Source organism: Kogia breviceps, chromosome 8 (assembly GCF_026419965.1).
Source record: "Kogia breviceps isolate mKogBre1 chromosome 8, mKogBre1 haplotype 1, whole genome shotgun sequence".
Classification (NCBI taxonomy): domain Eukaryota; kingdom Metazoa; phylum Chordata; class Mammalia; order Artiodactyla; family Physeteridae; genus Kogia; species Kogia breviceps.
The window spans coordinates 109,319,455-109,337,601 of record NC_081317.1 but is presented as its reverse complement, the minus strand read 5'-3'; the positions used below and the strand labels follow the sequence as shown (position 1 = coordinate 109,337,601).

The window sequence follows — 18,147 nt, the reverse complement described above, 5'->3', positions numbered from 1 at the left end:
CATGGTTTATCATATTCCCTTCAGGTATTAGATGACTTAAAGTCCTAGCCAGGCATGTGTATCAATTAGGACTCAGGACAAGAAACAGAAGCCACTCTAGGTAAACAGAAAGGGATTTAATAGAGGGAATTGGATGATTACAAAGGGGTTGGTACACCTTCTGAGGAGTGATTCTAGACTAAATCTCTAGGAATAACCTCCAGAAGAGCACAGATCTCATCCAGCGAGGATGGTACTACCCCTGAGGCCACCCCCAGACCTGTGAGTTCCAGGCACACCCCAGAGCTGTGATCCAAGATACAGGAGTCAGTGAGGCCACCTTCTTAGAGCCCTGGAAGTTGGAGAATGTGAGCTGGGATGCTTTCTTAGGAAAGCTCATATAGCCACACTCCTGCTTGCCAGCAGAAAAAAGCCAAAATGGGTGAGGGGGATGACCTCTACTTTGTTTCTGCCTTCTAAATCTTAAGCAAGAATATGTGATTGACAGAACCTAAATCACATCCTGACCCTTGGCTGCAAGGGAGTCTGAGAAATACACATTTTAGCTCTCCACCCTCTCCAAATAAAGGAAGTTGGAACGGAAGTTTTACAAGCTGATGGCCCATAGTCTCTGCCACAGCATTTTTTGAGCTTTAAACTCTGATGGCAAACTGTATAAGCTAATAATACTCTAGCTGATTTAGTGAAGTTTCTTTTGAAGTGTTACCTTCTGCTAAACAGCAAAGTGTTAGGAGTAAGTTATACTGGGGAACTTGTACTATAAGATTCTAGATTTGTAGAATAATTTTTTGAGCATTTGGACTTGAAGCTTATGAAAAATAACAGAGCCAGAGATGTGTATGCTTCTATCACACTGAAAACTTCTGTGTTGGCTCATACCTTTGTGTTTTCCCTCTTACTTTTTATGTGAACTTTTGCATATTTTATTACTACCCTCCAGTGAATCAATTTCAAATACCAGAAGCTAAAATGATCACCCTGGCAAATTGCTGTATTTTGGCAAGATTTTCGTTTGCTGAGAGCATATTTTTCTTCTTTTACCATCACAGCAAGATTAGTGCAACGACAAAAAGTTCTTTGTTTTCTATTTCCTTTTCAGCATAAAACAAAAACCATACTGACTTTTTTTTTTTAAGCCAGAAGTACTTTTGATTTGTGAAGCTTAATACCCTTTTGTTAGCAACATGTTTATTTATGGAAATAAGTATAAATGTATACTTTAAAGGAAAGTTTTAAAAAGTGATCCAGTCTATAGATTTTGGCATTGCTTTCCCACATTTCTTACATTGCTGCTGAAGTATAAACTATCTGTTATGTGTGTGATTTGATAATTGAACATTTTTGATAAGGGAAAATGTCAGTATGTATAATATCTTAACTAGAAAAATATGTAAATTTAATACCTGAAATTATGAAACAAGGGAATTATTATATGAATAATATGAAAAATTTTAGAAAGCATTGGGTCTTTGAGGGATCCTTCTGTTGTTTAAAAGTCAGATTTTTTTGTATCATAAGAAGTTCAAATATTTTCCCTCAGGATTATTGGTAAATATATATGAAATTTTAAGCATGGTTTCACATATTAAAATTTATACCTTATGAACAGTGCTTTTGTGTACTTCTCTGAGAAGATTTTGTTGGGTTCCCTTCAAAATGTACCATATTGGGGGGCACTGTTTTGTTTTGAGATAGTTTTCTGTCTGGATTCGTAGTCGTGTATAATTTTGTGTGTATCTACTACTAGATTGTGTAGTTTTCTTACACTGTTCTGTAGCAGCACAAATTAACTTTAAAATAACAACAGATATGCTTTAATAAAGGATTTAGATAATAAACGCATTCGGTAGAGATGCATCACTTTCTATATTCTGTAACTGTTTGTTAGTATTTGTCGATTTGCTTCCTAGACATCTGGAGAGAAAGTGGGCAAGCTGAGCTTGGTTGATTTAGCTGGCAGCGAGCGAGCGACGAAAACGGGAGCTGCAGGTGACAGGCTGAAGGAGGGCAGCAACATCAACAAGTAAGTTGTCCAGAAGCCTGCCTCTGTTGCTTCAGTGACTTAGTAGCCAAAAGGGGGAACTTCTGTAGTTATTGAAAGAATAGGATTCCGGAATGACTGAGGCTATAGAGAGTAAATAGTGTAGAATTTTTTTTCCACAGATATTTTTTAAGGGCCCGAGCCTGTTCTATGTTTTGTTGAGAGGCCTGCTGGGGCTGGGGAGCACACCCTCAGTCAAGTCCAAGGTTTCCCAAGGGCAGCCCTGTTGAGGTTCGGGGCCAGGGGATTCTTTGTCCCAGGGAGTGGTCCTATGCCTCCTAGGATGTTTCGTGGCATCCCTGACCTCCACCCACTAGATGGTGGCAGTACCTGCCATCTATCTCCCCAGCCCGAGTTGTGACAACGTAGATTATCTCCAGATACGGCCAGCGGCTCCCTGTGGGGACACAGTCACCCTCCAGTTGAGAGCCACTGGTCTAAGCTATAGAAACAAACAAAGATAATCGGAGTATCAGAGTCCAGCTGTGGATCTTGGCGTGGGTGTCAACTGTCTGAACAAACAGTTACGTGTACTGGCTACATTGGGCTTTCCTTTTTATGAGAGCTGTGGTGCTTATTTTATACCAAGATTTTACTTTACAAAGTAATATTTTGTGCACCAAGTCCTTCAGATGGTTATACATTTTCTTACCTTAAGCTAAACTGGTAGCCCCTTGGGGGCAGGAATCTTTTCCATCCTTGTGGCTCCCAGAAGGACACATAGCAAGACAGTCATCAGTAGCCAGCTGAAGACCATAGAACACCATCATCCGGATGCTATGCTATTATTTATTTATATATATATATATGAATGTTCTTGCCTTGTACTATGTTTTAGTTAATCATATTGTTTGTGGCATCCTTTCTTAAAGATATGTGGTATTTGTGTCATTATCTTGACCTAATGGTTTACAGCTTACTTTTTTTTTTTTTCTTTTACAAAAATGGAAAAAAAATTGAACTAAGCAATTTTATAGCTTACAGTAGTATTAGAGGGATATCAGCATTTAGAGTTTATGTGTTCTTAACCTGAGCAGCAAAATGCTGACAACAGTGCTGTTCTCGTGCTGGTAAAAAGGCATCTTGATGTTCAGTCTTTGTGCGAAAATGTGACATTTGATATACTCAGGTTTTTACGATTATTACGGTTTGTTGCACCATGCAGGTCCCTCACAACCCTCGGTCTGGTTATCTCAGCCCTAGCAGATCAGGGTGCTGGCAAAAACAAGAATAAATTTGTTCCATATCGTGACTCAGTTCTCACTTGGCTGCTCAAAGTAAGTTTTTCCCCCCTTTCTGGGATGCTCTTGGTGGTTGGTAAAAAGGAAGAATAAAGAGTAGACTATTTCTCCCAATTATAGTTTCCTACATCAGTGTTCAAATTTATAATCATTAGACTCTTACATGATGGTCCTAATTTTAATGGATTAAGCATGGGTTTCTTCCTGATTCACCAGGACCCGGAAGCAGGGGGGTTTGCGGCACACTGAATCGCACAATCGCCTCTGAGATTTGGGGACTAGAACAGGACCTAGTGCTGATCTGATAGCTGAGCGCGTCATAGGAAAGGGGTTTCCACTGTGTCCCAGACCCAGCTGGACTGCTCCATCCTTCTCACAGACTCCTTTTGTTTGATGGACATTTTGGATCTTCTTTTTCTGTCTAACTTCCAGACTACTCACGATCATTTTAATTTGGTTTCAGCTGCTTAAAGCTGTTGTTAAAAGATAGAGTAGAGCACACAGTCATTCACTGGTTAATTGAGTCAGCATGAATGAGAGAAATGGAAATGAGAAAGAAAAAGCCTGTATGAAGTGCTGTGAGGAGGATGTAAGGAAACGCTAGACACTCCTTGCCCTGTAATCACTCAGTCTAGTAAGGGAGAGAAGTTGTGTACACAGAATACTATAACACAAGTTGGTGACTCCATTAGAGAGAAGAAAATGGCACGTAATAGGAGTTTGGTGAAGAGAGAGACTATTTCCAGGTTTCTTCTAGTCTTTCGAGATTCCCTTTGGTCTTGATAGAGCTGGTGTGGTGGATTAGGTATTGGACTGGGAGTTAGAGGATATCAAATCTAGTGACAGTTTAACTCCTTATAAAGTTGCCAACCCGGCACAAAATATTTTACCTAATGCTCTTTTAAAAAATGTTTTTAAAATGAGAAAATAATTTTGTGAGCCCTGTTTAGTTGCGTGATGGCTTATTTTCTCAGTGATCAAGAATTTATTGAATACCTGTTACTCACTATGCTAGCGGCTGAGCATGTAAAGATGAGTTATGCGCAGGCGGCTTAGTAGAGAACACAGCTTTTGAGTTATTCCATGACATGTTTAGAGAACCATGTTTGTAAAGGGAATAGGGTTTTCTCCTAGTTTCTACACCCTCTCAAAGGCTTTACTAGTATTTGACTTTACTTTTTAAAACTCTACACAGTGTTTGAGCATGCTTTATTAAGTGAAATTTGCCACAGTAGAAAATCAGGTAGATTATTTCCTTTGGCCAAAATGCAATAAAAGTAGAAATTTAAGACTAAAGGATAGGGACTTCCCTGGTGGCACAGAGAGGTTAAGAATCTGCCTGCCAATGCAGAGAACACGGGTTCGAGCCCTGGTCCGGGAAGATCCCACATGCCGTGCAGCAACTAAGCCCGTGCGCCACAACTACTGAGCCTGCGCTCTAAAGCCTGTGAGCCACAACCACTGAGCCCGCTCGCCTAGAGCCTGTGCTCCGCAACAAGAGAAGCCACCGCAATGAGGAGCCTGTGTGCAGCAACAAAGACCCAACACAGGGCTTCCCTGGTGGCGCAGTGGTTGAGAGTCCGCCTGCCGATGCAGGGGACACGGGTTCGTGCCCCGGTCTGGGAAGATCCCACATGCCGCGGAGCGGCTGGGCCCATGAGCCATGGCCGCTGAGCCTGCACGTCCGGAGCCTGTGCTCCGCAATGGGAGAGGACCGCACACCACAAAAAAAAAAAAAAAAAAAAGACCCAACACAGACAAAAATAAATAAATAAATATAACAAACAAAAACAAAAAAAAACAGAAAGATAAACAAAATTTGATCATTAAAAACCACTTGTAAATAACTCTTGAATTAAAGGGATACAGATTATAAAACATTTAATTACCAAGGAAATAATTGTCTGGTCCTCAAGTGTCAGTAATTAACCTTGAAGTCTCATTTGTTTAATTTCCAGAAGAAATCTCAGTATGATACTTCTTCCTCACGGTTTCCACAGAAACATGTCCTGATCATTCCTGATGATTTCTGGATGTGCCTGATTTAAAGGAATATTCATTGTCCTGTTGTTCCAGTGTTGCTGCTTCAGTCCATTTAACCCAACAATAAGAAGTACTTTGTTAAGTTGACGTAGTTAAAATGGCCTAGGTTAATTATTGAGTGTCCATCCCATAGGCTGGAGGCCAGGAGAGCTTGGGTCAGGAGAATCAGGTACTGTGCAAAGTGCTTCACATACATTGTCTCATTGATTCCTTGGAAGGCACATGGTGGTGTTCCCATTTTACAGATGTGGCAACGGACACAGAACCTCCAAGTGATAGAACCAAGATTGGAATCCAGGACTGACTTTGCTGCCCATCTTCCGTTGCCTAGGCTGTGCTCTTCTTACCAAAGGTTTCTTTTCACTAGAAAGGGAAGCACCTTACTTTTACCAGATGTGATAGAAACTGTTGAATATAATTGAACTTGAAGAACGAAACTAAACACTTTTTTAAAAAGCTCACTTTATCTTCTGTTTAATAAAATTAGGCTATAATTGTAACTTCTACGTGTTAATTCTTAGGCTAAAAAAATGAATAGTTTCCTTGATTTTTGTCATATTTTTCCTGAAAAACTACATGACCTTCTTTACAATGTTTGACTTTTGTACAAGATCATAAGTAGGGGCATTTTTGTAAAACCTATGCTGAGGTTTAAACAGTTTCCCCCAAAGCCTTTTGGAATCCATTGCTACACAAATCATTCTCCTTTAAAGTGTCTTTTATGTTTCTGTTGATTTTTCCTTCTTTAATTCTTAATGAGTCTAACTCTTCCTGATCCTTGTTTGACTTGGTATGATTCTAGTATTCTCCAATGTGACTTTCATCGAACTCATAAAATTGCTCATCCTTTATAAGATTTGCATTGTGATCGCATTATAATTATGTAGTGCTCTTGACCTATAGCATCTGAGAGTCAGAGAAACTGCTCATACTTGGTGATTTGGCAGGTGCGGGGGAGACGTGGGGGGATGGGGAGGGATGTGATTGCTCTTCTCTCAGGCAGGGTTGAGCGCTTACTCATTTGGTAAGTGGTCAGTGGAGAACTGTTTCATATTAAGATGATGTTCGCTTCTCTCTGTGGCTTTCTAAATATAGGTCTCCTAACATCAAGTAACTTCCGGTAATGAGTGCTCCAATAATGAATATCTTTGGAATTCATCTCCTTTTTTGCATCCGTACTGCCAGTTACTTAATGAATAATGAAGGCTTTCTTCTCTCGCCTGGGTGATAGAAACTTCTTTCCTGAGCTTTCCTGGTTCATTCTGTTCTTTACAATTAGGTTGCTGTCTTTCTAAATTAATACTGTTCTTAAACTTAAATCTCTTCAATAACTCTCCAGGGGCACTTATGATCAAGTCCAAGTTATTTAAAGACGTGTGGTTTACTAGCCCCTCCCTGCTTGTCAGTGTTCAGCTTTTGCTTCTTGACATGATCAGTTATAGCTGAGTGATGAGTACTTTCACTTCTAGGACTCTGCTCTTACTCTGCTGGGAACGGTCCTCCTCCTCTCTCTCCAATCACTCTTCCTACTTCCCTCCCCCATTCCCTTTACCTAGGTGATGCTTATTCATCTTTAGGTGTCAAATGTCACTTTCTCTGGGAGTCTTTTCTAACCTTTCAAGACTGGGCTTTCTGCTTTGTCTCTGTTTTCCCAGACCGTATTGTATTTACCTCTACTTTAGTTCTTAGCATATAGTATTTGCTCACCAGCGTTGCCCTCTAGATGGTAAACTCCGTGAAAAGTTGAATGAATGAATAATTTCAGCTCTGCTCTGCACTAGCATTATGACCTTTGGTAAGCCTGTCAATCTTCCTGGGTCTCATTTTCTCCTCTGTAAAATGAAATACTTTGATTAGGTGACTTCAGAGAGTTCTTTCAGCTTTAAAAAATTCCGACTTCCAAAATTCTTTCTCAGGTCCATTTAATTTGCAGTTTCTGCGTTTGAAACAAAGCTCATCTGATTTGCCTAATTAAACAATTAAAGAGTAAACAAGAAGCATTATACTTTCTCCTTGAATGAGCGCCAGTTCTTTTGTTGCTGTTTCCTTTTTGCTGACGGCACGAGGCCATTTTTTTTTTTTTTTTTTTTTTTTTTCGGTACGCGGGCCTCTCACTGTTGTGGCCTCTCCCGTTGCGGAGCACAGGCTCTGGACGCGCAGGCTCAGCGGCCATGGCTCACGGGCCCAGCCGCTCCGCGGCACGTGGGATCTTCCCGGACCGGGGCACGAACCTGTGTCCCCTGCATCGGCAGGTGGATTCTCAACCACTGCGCCACCAGGGAAGCCCATGAGGCCATTTTTGAATATGAGCATATTGTTGCTCATGCACAAGGGCTTTTAAAATGTCAAGTAGGGCTCCCCTGGTGGTTCAGTGGTTGAGAGTCCGCCTGCCGATGCAGGGGACGCGGGTTCGTGCCCCGGTCTGGGAAGATCCCACATGCCGTGGAGCGGCTGGGCCCGTGAGCCATGGCCGCTGAGCCTGCGCGTCCGGAGAGGCCACAACAGTGAGAGGCATGCGTACAACAACAACAAAAAAAGTCAAGTATTTGTTGTTTGCCAGGTTTCCTTTTCTCAGCACAAATTGAAGCACAGTATGCGTGCTTTTCTCCTGTGGTAGTTACTGTTAAGAATCCCCTTCTACCCAACCGCATTTGCTGTTCCTGTGCGCTAAGAGAATGCAGTGGTTCTGGAAGGGCAGCACTGCACCACGGCGCTGCTTGTGAACTGAATTCCAGCCTGAGATGTAATTCCTATCATCTTGATAATATATGACATTCGAATTCCATTAACGTGCATGGGATTCTTCTTGACATCTTTCTGGAAGTTGCCAAAGCTGGGCACCAGCAATGTGAGATCAGTGTCTGGAAGTGGAGTGAAGCAAGCAGTCATCCAGGCTTTGCAGAAATTGCCTTTGCTTCCTAAAGCCCAGATTACTTTCATTTCCTTCCTTTTCATGCATCGAAGAGTACTTCCTTCAATGATATAATTATCTTAGCTGTGTTTTCTGTGGAAAAGCAAAATTTCAGTGATGGATGAATAAGGGGACATACTGTTTGTGATTATACTGAACTGTTAGCAACACCTAGGGAATAATTTTGTTTCTGGCACTAGGACAGAACAATTTGGAAAGGCTTCAGGTCTGAACTCTCCCTGTTGCCAGGTGTTATTTTGTTACTGTGCTATCGTGCGTAGCTGTGGGGGAGTGGAAATCATATTGGACTGGAAGGTAGAATACAGCTGGGCTGGAATGTTTTCACTTCCCTAGTTCTGGATCTGTAGGCAGGGTATTTAACCTCCTTTGTGAGAACAAACCTCTGGTTTTTCATCAGTAAAATGGGGATACTAATCCTCTAATTCACAAAAGGCTGAGGACTGAATAATCTCTGCACAAAGCTGTATAAATCACGGGTGCTTCAAGCAAATGTTAGAGATATTGACAACGGAAACCATTTCTATCTTCTAAAGTAAGCATTGTGTATTGGTTGACGCAGCCCAACGATAGAGTTGGCTTTCTTGTGATCTAATGAATTCCTCATTAGTGGCCAGCTTGAGTGTTCTCTCTAATATTGTGAGTCTACAATTCAGTGATACTTTACTACTGAAAGGGGGCATTGAATCTAGTCTTCTGGGTAACTCTAATCCTGGGAGAGTGTAGTGGGAGTTATCTATAGCTGTGCAACAGGTTTCCCTGAAAACTTAGTAGCTGGGAGCAGCCATCGTTTGTTACCTCAGAGTTTCTCTGGGTCAGGATTCCAGGTGCAGCCTAAGTGTTCTGGGTGGGGTCTCTGCCGTGGCTGCAGTGCAGGCGTCACCTGGGGCTGCAGTCCTTGCCGGGCTGCTGAGGTTGCATCTGCTCACCTGAGTGCTTGTGGGCAGGCGTCAGAAGATGTGTTTCCAAACTCACTCCTGAGGTCTCTTCCTCGGGCTGCCTCACCTCATGGCAGTGGTTTCCCTGAGTGAGAGAAAACACCCACAACAGAAGCCAGTCTTTTTTTTTTTTTTTTTTTTTTTTTTTTTTTTGCGGTACTCGGGCCTCTCACTGTCCCGGCCTCTCCCGTCGCGGAGCACAGGCTCCGGATAAGCAGGCTCAGCGGCCATGGCTCACGGGCCCAGCCGCTCCACGGCATGTGGGATCTTCCCGGACCGGGGCACAAACCCACGTCCCCTGCATCGGCAGGCGGGCTCTCAACCACTGCGCCACCAGGGAAGCTCTTGAAGGCAGTCTTTTATAATCTAATCCCAGACATGGCAGGCCATCAGTTCTGTGTTCTCTTCCTTAGAGGCAGATCAGCAAGTCCCGCCTACACTCAGGGAAGGGGAAGACACGGTGGTTTGAATTCCAGGAGGCGCAGATCTCTGGGGGCGTCTCAGAGGCCGCCTGCGCAGCTGGATTTCATGCAGCCTTTGTGTGGCGAAGCGGCATGGGGTAGACTTGACTTCCCAAGTCCTGTCTTGTAATCCTGAGTTATATCTAGTTATTTTTTAATGTTCTCAAGGCGAAGTCGTTTTTTGAATTTGTTGAAGCCCATCCTAAAGTCCCTTTAGCGGTTTTCTCTAATGGAGATGAATGTCTTTTTTTTCAGCACCCTTGTCTGAACTCTAGAAGTGGTTGTGTAGAACTTGAAGCCTGTTTCAGTAGCTTTTGAAGTGCTGTCAGATGGGATACGATGAAGTACCTTCAGTGTATCTATTGTTTTCTAAGACCGTAATCGTACCTTACGTTTTAAAAAATTTACAAGGTGCTTGATAGCATTATCACAGCACCACTTTCTGAGCCATTATTTAGGCTTCACAGAGACTCCAGGTACATGGCGTTATGGAGTAGATTGTAGGTAATCTCTCTTTGATCAATACTGTTACGACTGTTCAGTCTTCTCAGGGAGATTCTGTAGGCATTTAAGAAAGCATCCTTTTTTATTCTGAGCAGTCTGCTGACTTATGGTAATCATGTTGCCTGTTAAAAGAGGACAAATTGACTTAGAATTAATTTTTATTAAACTGAGATAAGTGTGGGCTTCATTGTATTTCCCAGTTCTTTCTAAAACACCAAAGCTCCCTTCTGCAGAAGAGTAGCTTGCCAGTGAAGAAAGAGCATGGGACTGGGGGCCAGTATACCTGTACTTAAGTCCTGGCTTTGTCCTTAAATCTGTGTTTGACCTTGGGACATTATCTCGTCATATGGGGCTTCAGCGTTCCCATATGATGTTTTCTTCCAACTTTAAAATGGTATTCAATTTCTTTTCTCCTCCAGGACAGTCTTGGGGGTAATAGCAAGACAGCCATGGTGGCTACCGTGAGTCCGGCCGCTGACAACTATGACGAAACCCTTTCAACCCTGCGGTATGCGGATCGTGCCAAGAACATCGTGAACCACGCTGTGGTGAATGAGGATCCCAACGCACGGATTATCCGGGATCTCCGAGAAGAAGTAGAAAAACTCCGAGAGCAGCTAACCAAAGCAGAGGTATGGGGCACAGCCCAGCAGTGTTATGGGTCTAGGAAAATCCAGTAGAGCTAGAACTTGAATTTTCTTCCCCCAGGGCCATAAGTGATGAGTAGGATTTTTGAATTTCCTATAGGAAGAGAAATTTGAGATGAGTGATAAAGGAAGACAGATAAATTGTCATAGTTGAAATTTAGATAGTTTTTACAGGTGTTAAAGGATTGAACAGGAGGAGAGAAAAAGGGGAATGGAGAAAATGTTTCCACAGTATAGGCAGCAGACGAGAAAAGAGGTACAGTCGAATAGGGTAGAGAAAGAGAGGTGCTTGAAACAAAAATAGATACCACTTAATACCAGTGCAGCAAATGGTGGCGAATGTGCATAGGCTAATTAGAAGAGGAATCAAACAGATTTTTGTTGTATCAGATGTTCACGGGTTGAAGTCCAAACAGAAATCCTAAGGAGGTCTTGCACACCATAATAAGCTAGTTTTTCCATGTTATGGGTTAATTACGTTCATAGGAAAAAATATAGCAGAAGTAGCCATCTGTTTAAAAGTGCTCTGTTTCACTGTCCTTTGTACATTCTAGAGTGTATGATATTTATGTTCCATTACTGAATTTAAAACCTACACCATTCTAACCAAAAATCTTTTTTTAATTTTTAAAGATTTATTTTTTAAAATTTATTTTATTGAAGTATAGTTGATTTACAGTGTTGTGTTAATTTCTGCTGTGCAGAACAGTGATTAGTTATATACATATTCTTTTTCATATTCTTTTCCATTATGGTTTATTACAGGATATTGAATATAGTTCCCTGTGCTATTCAGTAGGACCTTTTTGTTTATCCATTCTATACATAATAGTTTCAAATGCTTATCCTTTTATCAGAAGTGGGATAAAATGTCAGATTCAGGATCCCTGCTTTAATTAGCATTTCTGTTCCCAAGATTTCCAAGCACTGTGGGATTCTTTTTTGGCCTGAGGCCATAGCCCTCGTCTTTCTCATGACCCATTTTCTGGTAGTGTAACAGTAAATTACATGGTCAATACAGTTATCTTGATTGTATTTTTGCCTGTTGAATCCTATCCTGTTTTTACAGGAATAATTTTACAGTTCATCAAGATTCTTTGAAAGTTTCTTTCTGTCTTCCTGGTATCAATAACACCATCCAGTTTTCAGCATGTGCAAATTTAGTCTGCATATACTTGAAGAAGTACCCAAAGTCATCAATAAAGAGTAGAATGAGGGCTTCCCTGGTGGCGCAGTGGTTGAGAGTCCGCCTGCCGAGCAGGGGACACGGGTTCGTGCCCCGGTCCGGGAGGATCCCACATGCCGCGGAGCGGCTGGGCCCGTGAGCCATGGCCGCTGAGCCTGCGCGTCCAGAGCCTGTGCTCCGCAACGAGAGAGGCCACGACAGTGAGAGGCCCGCGTACCGCAAAAAAAAAAAAAAAAAAAAAAAAAAAAGAGTAGAATGAGTCACACATATGAGTCTAGACCTACTGAGATTTAAAAAATCAGCCCTTGGTAGCTTGAACTTTTTATCTCCCTAAATGTAATCAGATCTCACAGTAACAACAGGTTAGAGAAAAATGCAAAGGTTAAGTCTTCTTTCAAACCCACTGGATAACTAGGTGAGTCTGTGGGAGCCACACGGTCTGGATGCTGCGGGTCAGCGACAGCCCTTGTGTCTTAGTCAGGTCCGGGACCCCAGCGGGCTGTAGAGCTCGGAGGAGTCAGGTGGTTCCTCTTGTCCCGGATTTAGCGAGTTCTTTTTTCAGGGCCTCGTACAGACATTTCATGAAATGAACACTTTGCTTGTAGGCACTGAAATCTCCAGAGCTGAGAGACAGGCTGGAAGAGTCCGAGAAGCTAATCCAGGAAATGACGGTGACCTGGGAGGAGAAGTTGAGGAAAACCGAGGAGATCGCCCAGGTTTGTGCTTCCTGCTTAAGGAGAGAGAAACGTCGTGGCGGTTTGCGCAGCGCAACTCAGAGCGTGTTTCTGATTTCTTTTGGATTTTTAGCTTTGGAGATGGCAAATCTAGCAGATTAAGATTTAAATAAGATCGAAATCCAGGAGTCTGTACTTTACAAAGTTCGTTTGAAGGATAAAGACATAATCACAATTAATTGATTGTTCATCACGTGAGAAATATATTTTTCGTGTCATAAAATTTTTTAAATGATATAACTAGCCGTCGGCTCCGAACACCCAATTCTGTTAAGTGCTTTGCAAATGTAAGGAACTTACCCAACTACAAAATTATTAGTAGTAGATATTTAGGCTGTGAGCTTCTTGCTTCCATATGACAACTCAGTAAAAGTAATATGAAATACCTAAATCTGAGGTGACTGTCTCATTTTTAGACCATTAAATATAAAGTGGTAAAATCTTCTCGTGGGTGCATTAGCATTTGGAGAAAATCCTAAAATGTCCAACTGTGTGCTTAGTAAAAGGTTTACTCTGTGACTTTCCTCTTAGATGCTTATTCAGCCTCTGTTTTAGAAATATATATGATAATGTGGAGGTCAGTACTGCGCTGAGCAGTCTTCTCATGATTGGATACCTCTGATAGTAGCTATTTAACTGAAATCTTTTATCCTTTCATTTCTGCTCATTGGCCTTAGTTTGTTCTCCCAAAGCTAAGAGAATAAGTGTCCCACTTGTACGTAGTAACTAATAATGACAATAATAGCCAATACTTATTGGGTACGTGTACATGTTGGGTCCTATGCTAAGCACTTTTAAATATACAGCATTTTATTTAATCCTCCCAGTAGCCCTGCAAAATAGGGTCTGTTATTACCCAGATATTGAAAGTCACCTCTACCTCTTCCCCTCCTTTTCTAAAATTAAAACTTTCTTGTGTTTTCAACTGTTCCTTGTATTAACAAAGTAGAACTTGCTACTTCTTTTGTTACCCAGTAGATTCCATCTTTCAATGTGCTGTCCGGAATCAATCGATACATCAGATGTTGTAGGACAGTACTGTTATTATGTAGCATAAGGTGGATGTTAGATTTATATTAGTGCAGACTAAGATTTAAGTTGATTTTTAAACATTTTTATTACAGTCCTTTTCAAAATAAATACAAATATGAGTGTAATAAATCCACACGTACCCATTACCCAATTTCATTAAAGACCAACATAAGACCAGTCTTGTTTTATCTGTGTCCCTGCACTGGGTTATTTTAAAGCATATCCCTCAAATTACAGAGAAGAGAATACACCAGTGTGTAAACTTTACTTCTCATTACATATTACACTTGCTGTTTTTCATAAATTAAATTCTTATTTAATAAGAATTAATAAGAATTAATCCTGGGCTTCCCTGGTGGCGCAGTGGTTGAGAGTCCGCTTGCCAATGCAGGGGATATGGGTTCGTGCCCCGGTCCGGGAAGATCCCACGTGCCGCGGAGCGGCTGGGCCCGTGAGCCATGGCCGCTGAGCCTGCGCGTCCGGAGCCTGTGCTCCGCAACGGGAGAGGCCACAGTAGTGAGAGGCCCACGAACCGCAAAAAAAAAAAAGAATTAATTCTAATTATCATTCAATTTGGAACTAATTTATGTGAGCATTTTTGGGCTACTCTGAAAATAGCACATTGACTCTGAAGTGCTCTTGTGCTTGGGTTGCTTTGCTCTGATACAAAGCGGGGTAGGTCTAAGTGAGAGTGTAGTGCTGATGCAGCTTACCTGTAGCATCTTTCCTTACCTAACTGTCCTCTCCCTCGATCATATACCCCTTTTGAGGACAGCCTGATTTTATCCAACACCTCATTTAACACCTTATCTTTCCAAGCCCCCAGGCTTCAGTGCTGCTGAGCTTTCTTCTCCTCTCTCACTGGTCGATTGGTCATTGACCTCTTTGCAATACAGACTGGCATTTCCTAAAATGTACTTCTGGCAGTATAGCCACAGACTGTTAATAAGTCTTAACAGACTGTTAATAGCCACAGACTGTTAATAAGGGAAAAAAAATGGTTCATGATCAGATAACTTTGAGGAAACCTAGGTGAACTCAGCCAAATGGATTTCTTTTTTGAAGGGGTTTTTGGGAGTCTATTCTAAGTCAGCCAGACTCTCAAAGTCCTCTGGGTTCTGTGGCATCTTCCTCTAGTATGCCCGCCCCCCAGAGATTGTCCCTGCCAGTGAATCCTGTGGAAGCTGTCTGTACCCTTTTGACCCTCAAATCATGAGTACTTTATTTACTATTCAGTTTTTTTGTGTACACTTTTATTACCTAATGAGTTTGTAAGGTTCTCAAGAAAAAAGGCTATATCTCTTAGTTTTTGAAACTATGTGCTCAGTAGTATTTTTGAGTAAACAGTCAGAACTCAAGTTGACTATTTTCTCAGCCCAGTGGCATATCTTTGATACCAAATTCTCTTATTTTCATCTTTTATGTTCTCAGTAAAGAAATGTACACTTACGTGAGATAGATCAAGGGTTAGCAAACTAAGCCCTTGGGCAAAACCCAGCCTGCCACTTCTTTTCATAAATAGTTTTAGTGGAATGTGCCATGCTCTTATGTTTTTGTATTATTTATGGCTTCACAGTTGAATAGCTGTGACAGAGACCATAGGACCCAGATGACTAAAATATTTACTGTTTGACATTTTTATAGAAAAAGTTAACTAATCTCTGATATCAGAAGCAATATTTAGTAAATGTAACTATATTTTATCATGCATTACTTGTTTATTCTTTGAACTGATTCCCAGATGTTGCAAACGTTTCTCGTTTTTTAATGATTAAAAACTTCAAAATTTTTGGTGGCAGATGTAGCAATGAATTGACAGTTTTTCAATGCTGTGCCCTTTGGTTTAAACAAAAATTTTGTGGTATTTCTACCATTATAAAATCTCAAATGACAGGAAAACGCTTAAGGAAGTAGGATAAAACAGTAGTTTACTATAACTGCTAACTTAGACAGTTATTCATTTATATTCCTTTCTCTGGCATAGATTTGCGCAATGACCTTGGGCAAACCTATATTCAGTAACATTCATTCCATATTCAATTATCAATATTGAGCAAAAGTCAGAGAGTTATTATTGGAGAGTGTGGGAATGGTTGGAAGTAAGTAAGTCTGGCCATTCATTATAGGGCTTTGAATGTCAAACTAAAATTCTTAGATTTCAGCAGTAGGAGCTAGAAAGATTTTGATTTATCTGTTAAAACATTTACTATATGCTATGTACTATATAAGTATATCCTGGCTGTTTTATATACATTATCTCATTTAAGTCCTGTCTTTTCCCTTACTCTGAGTGACTTTACTGTTGTTAAGTCGTATAGTCTTTTTCAGGCTTCCTTTGCCTCTGTATGAATTAAAATTTTGCCACTAGATGACAGTAACCAAACTTCTTCTAAATCTTTTAATTATTTCCATAGTGAAAATTACTAGAGTCCTAATAAGAATATAAGTAGAAGAAACTATTGTATTACAAAAGTATTTACTTATAGAAAACACAGAAAGATTATTATGAAGAAAATTTAACTGAACGGATACAGTCATCCAAAGAAAACTACTGTTAATATCTCTGTGGTTTCTTCCAGGTTTTCCCAGTGCACAGATTAATATACTAGTTATACCCTACATTTTAAATTTAATATTAGTTCATGAACATCTACCCACTTCATTCGTAGTTTACAAAAAAAGACATTTTTATAGAGAAATGTTTCTTCTCATTATTGGAATAATTCTTTAATTACACCAATATCCCTTTGTAAAAGAGCTTTCCCTCAGTAAGGGACCATACAAGATATGGTTAGAATTGATTTCTTCATTTTAGGAATATGGTTCTTTATCAAAGATAATCATTGCTTAGAATTGAGTGCTGAAAACTGATGGCTAGTGCTAAACCACTCAACACTTCCGAAAGAACCCAGTAATGTTTTTTGTTAGAGAAGAGAGTCGATTCAAAGGCCCAGAACCAAAATATCCCCTTCAGTATGTTTGTAATAGCATTATTCTAGGGGTGATTGACTGGGTTGCAGTGGCCGTATCAATTAGGATGTGTGCCTAGAAATAGCAAAATTCTAAGGCTGCAATTTAGCTATACTGCAGACTTACTGTGTGGCCCTCGTTAAATGACTCAGTTTGTGTTGTCTTTCCTCAGAATCAGAGATTCTTGATGACTCATCACTATTTGCTATTTATACATAGTTAAAGACACCCTGCTCTGCCCCGATTCATATTCCTTAGTTATAGAGCATCGGTTGCAGGATTCATGTGTATCTCCCGAGGCGCGTGCCATGTGTATGTTGCATGTACTCACAGATAGGTAGGCACAAAAAGGAAAGATTCATGTTGTTAAGAAAATAGGGCTTTACCTGAATATGCAGATTTTATTTTGATAAATTCACGACACCGACGATTTGAGTGCTCTTGTGTGTTATGCACTGTGCTAGGAATACACAGTGGAGAGATGGGGTCCCTACCCTCACAGAGAAACGGTCGAGTAAAAAGTTACCAAGTTTGAGAACAGGTGTGGTCCAGATAGGAGGAATAGGTGTAAAACCCTTAAGCTAGAGAGAGCGTTCTTGAGACTTTGAGGGCCCTGGAAGATGTTCCACTAACTGCGTACAGGCTTCGAGAGTAGGGGTGACAAGATGTGATGATGGTGAGTAAATGGGCCAGATTGAAGGGGCTTGTGGGCTTGGTTGAGGGAGTTTGGCCTTTATCCCTGCTGGAGACCCACTGAGGATATCAAGCAGCAGAGTGTATTAAATACTTGGCTTTTCAGAAAGATCACAGTTGAGTAAAACACACTTATATTTGCTCATATATACAGAATTAAATGTGAAAGGTGAATTCAGGATGTTAGATATTTTCAAGAATGAAAAATGAGAAAACTTAATATATTTGTTTGCTATTTGTAATGGCTTTATTTTTGAAGTTAAAAAATTTTACCTAACAAAGCAACATTATAGTTTAGAAAGAGAACAAATGCAGTAACCTATATAATACCATGTCCTAAGTGACATATTTGAGTTATAAAGTTATTTAATAATTACTATAATATATGACTTTTTATATCTTGCTGCCTCAATAGCTGTGGAATTAATACTCCTCTGATGCATTTACAGGAGCGACAGAAACAGCTTGAGAGTCTTGGAATATCTCTTCAATCTTCTGGAATTAAGGTTGGGGATGATAAATGTTTCCTCGTTAATCTGAATGCCGATCCTGCTCTGAACGAACTTCTGGTTTACTACTTAAAGGTGAAGTAGTAGGCTTTTCTACTATCTCCTACCACACAATAAGCAGTATTTCACAGTATTTTTTTTTATACTTGGAGAACCGTACATATTCAAAAATATGAGGTGGCAAATTGTTTTTATTTGATTAAGCTGGAGTATAGAAAA

General features: G+C 40.6%; 1 protein-coding gene across 6 annotated transcripts in view; it reads left to right on the top strand.

The window, feature by feature from the left end:
• The window catches only part of KIF13B (kinesin family member 13B), a 192,372-nt gene that overhangs the window by 81,322 nt on the left and 92,903 nt on the right, over positions 1 to 18,147 (top strand). For 5 of the 6 annotated variants that reach the window (XM_067040001.1, XM_067040000.1, XM_067040002.1 and 2 more), the window contains exons 9-13: positions 1,911 to 2,023; positions 3,207 to 3,318; positions 10,577 to 10,789; positions 12,596 to 12,706; positions 17,869 to 18,003. In XM_067040001.1, the coding sequence (XP_066896102.1) occupies positions 1,911 to 2,023; positions 3,207 to 3,318; positions 10,577 to 10,789; positions 12,596 to 12,706; positions 17,869 to 18,003 (684 nt within the window). Of the gene's footprint in view, positions 1 to 1,910; positions 2,024 to 3,206; positions 3,319 to 10,576; positions 10,790 to 12,595; positions 12,707 to 17,868; positions 18,004 to 18,147 lie in introns of those variants that run through there. The other variant, XM_067040004.1, reaches the window with a different exon arrangement.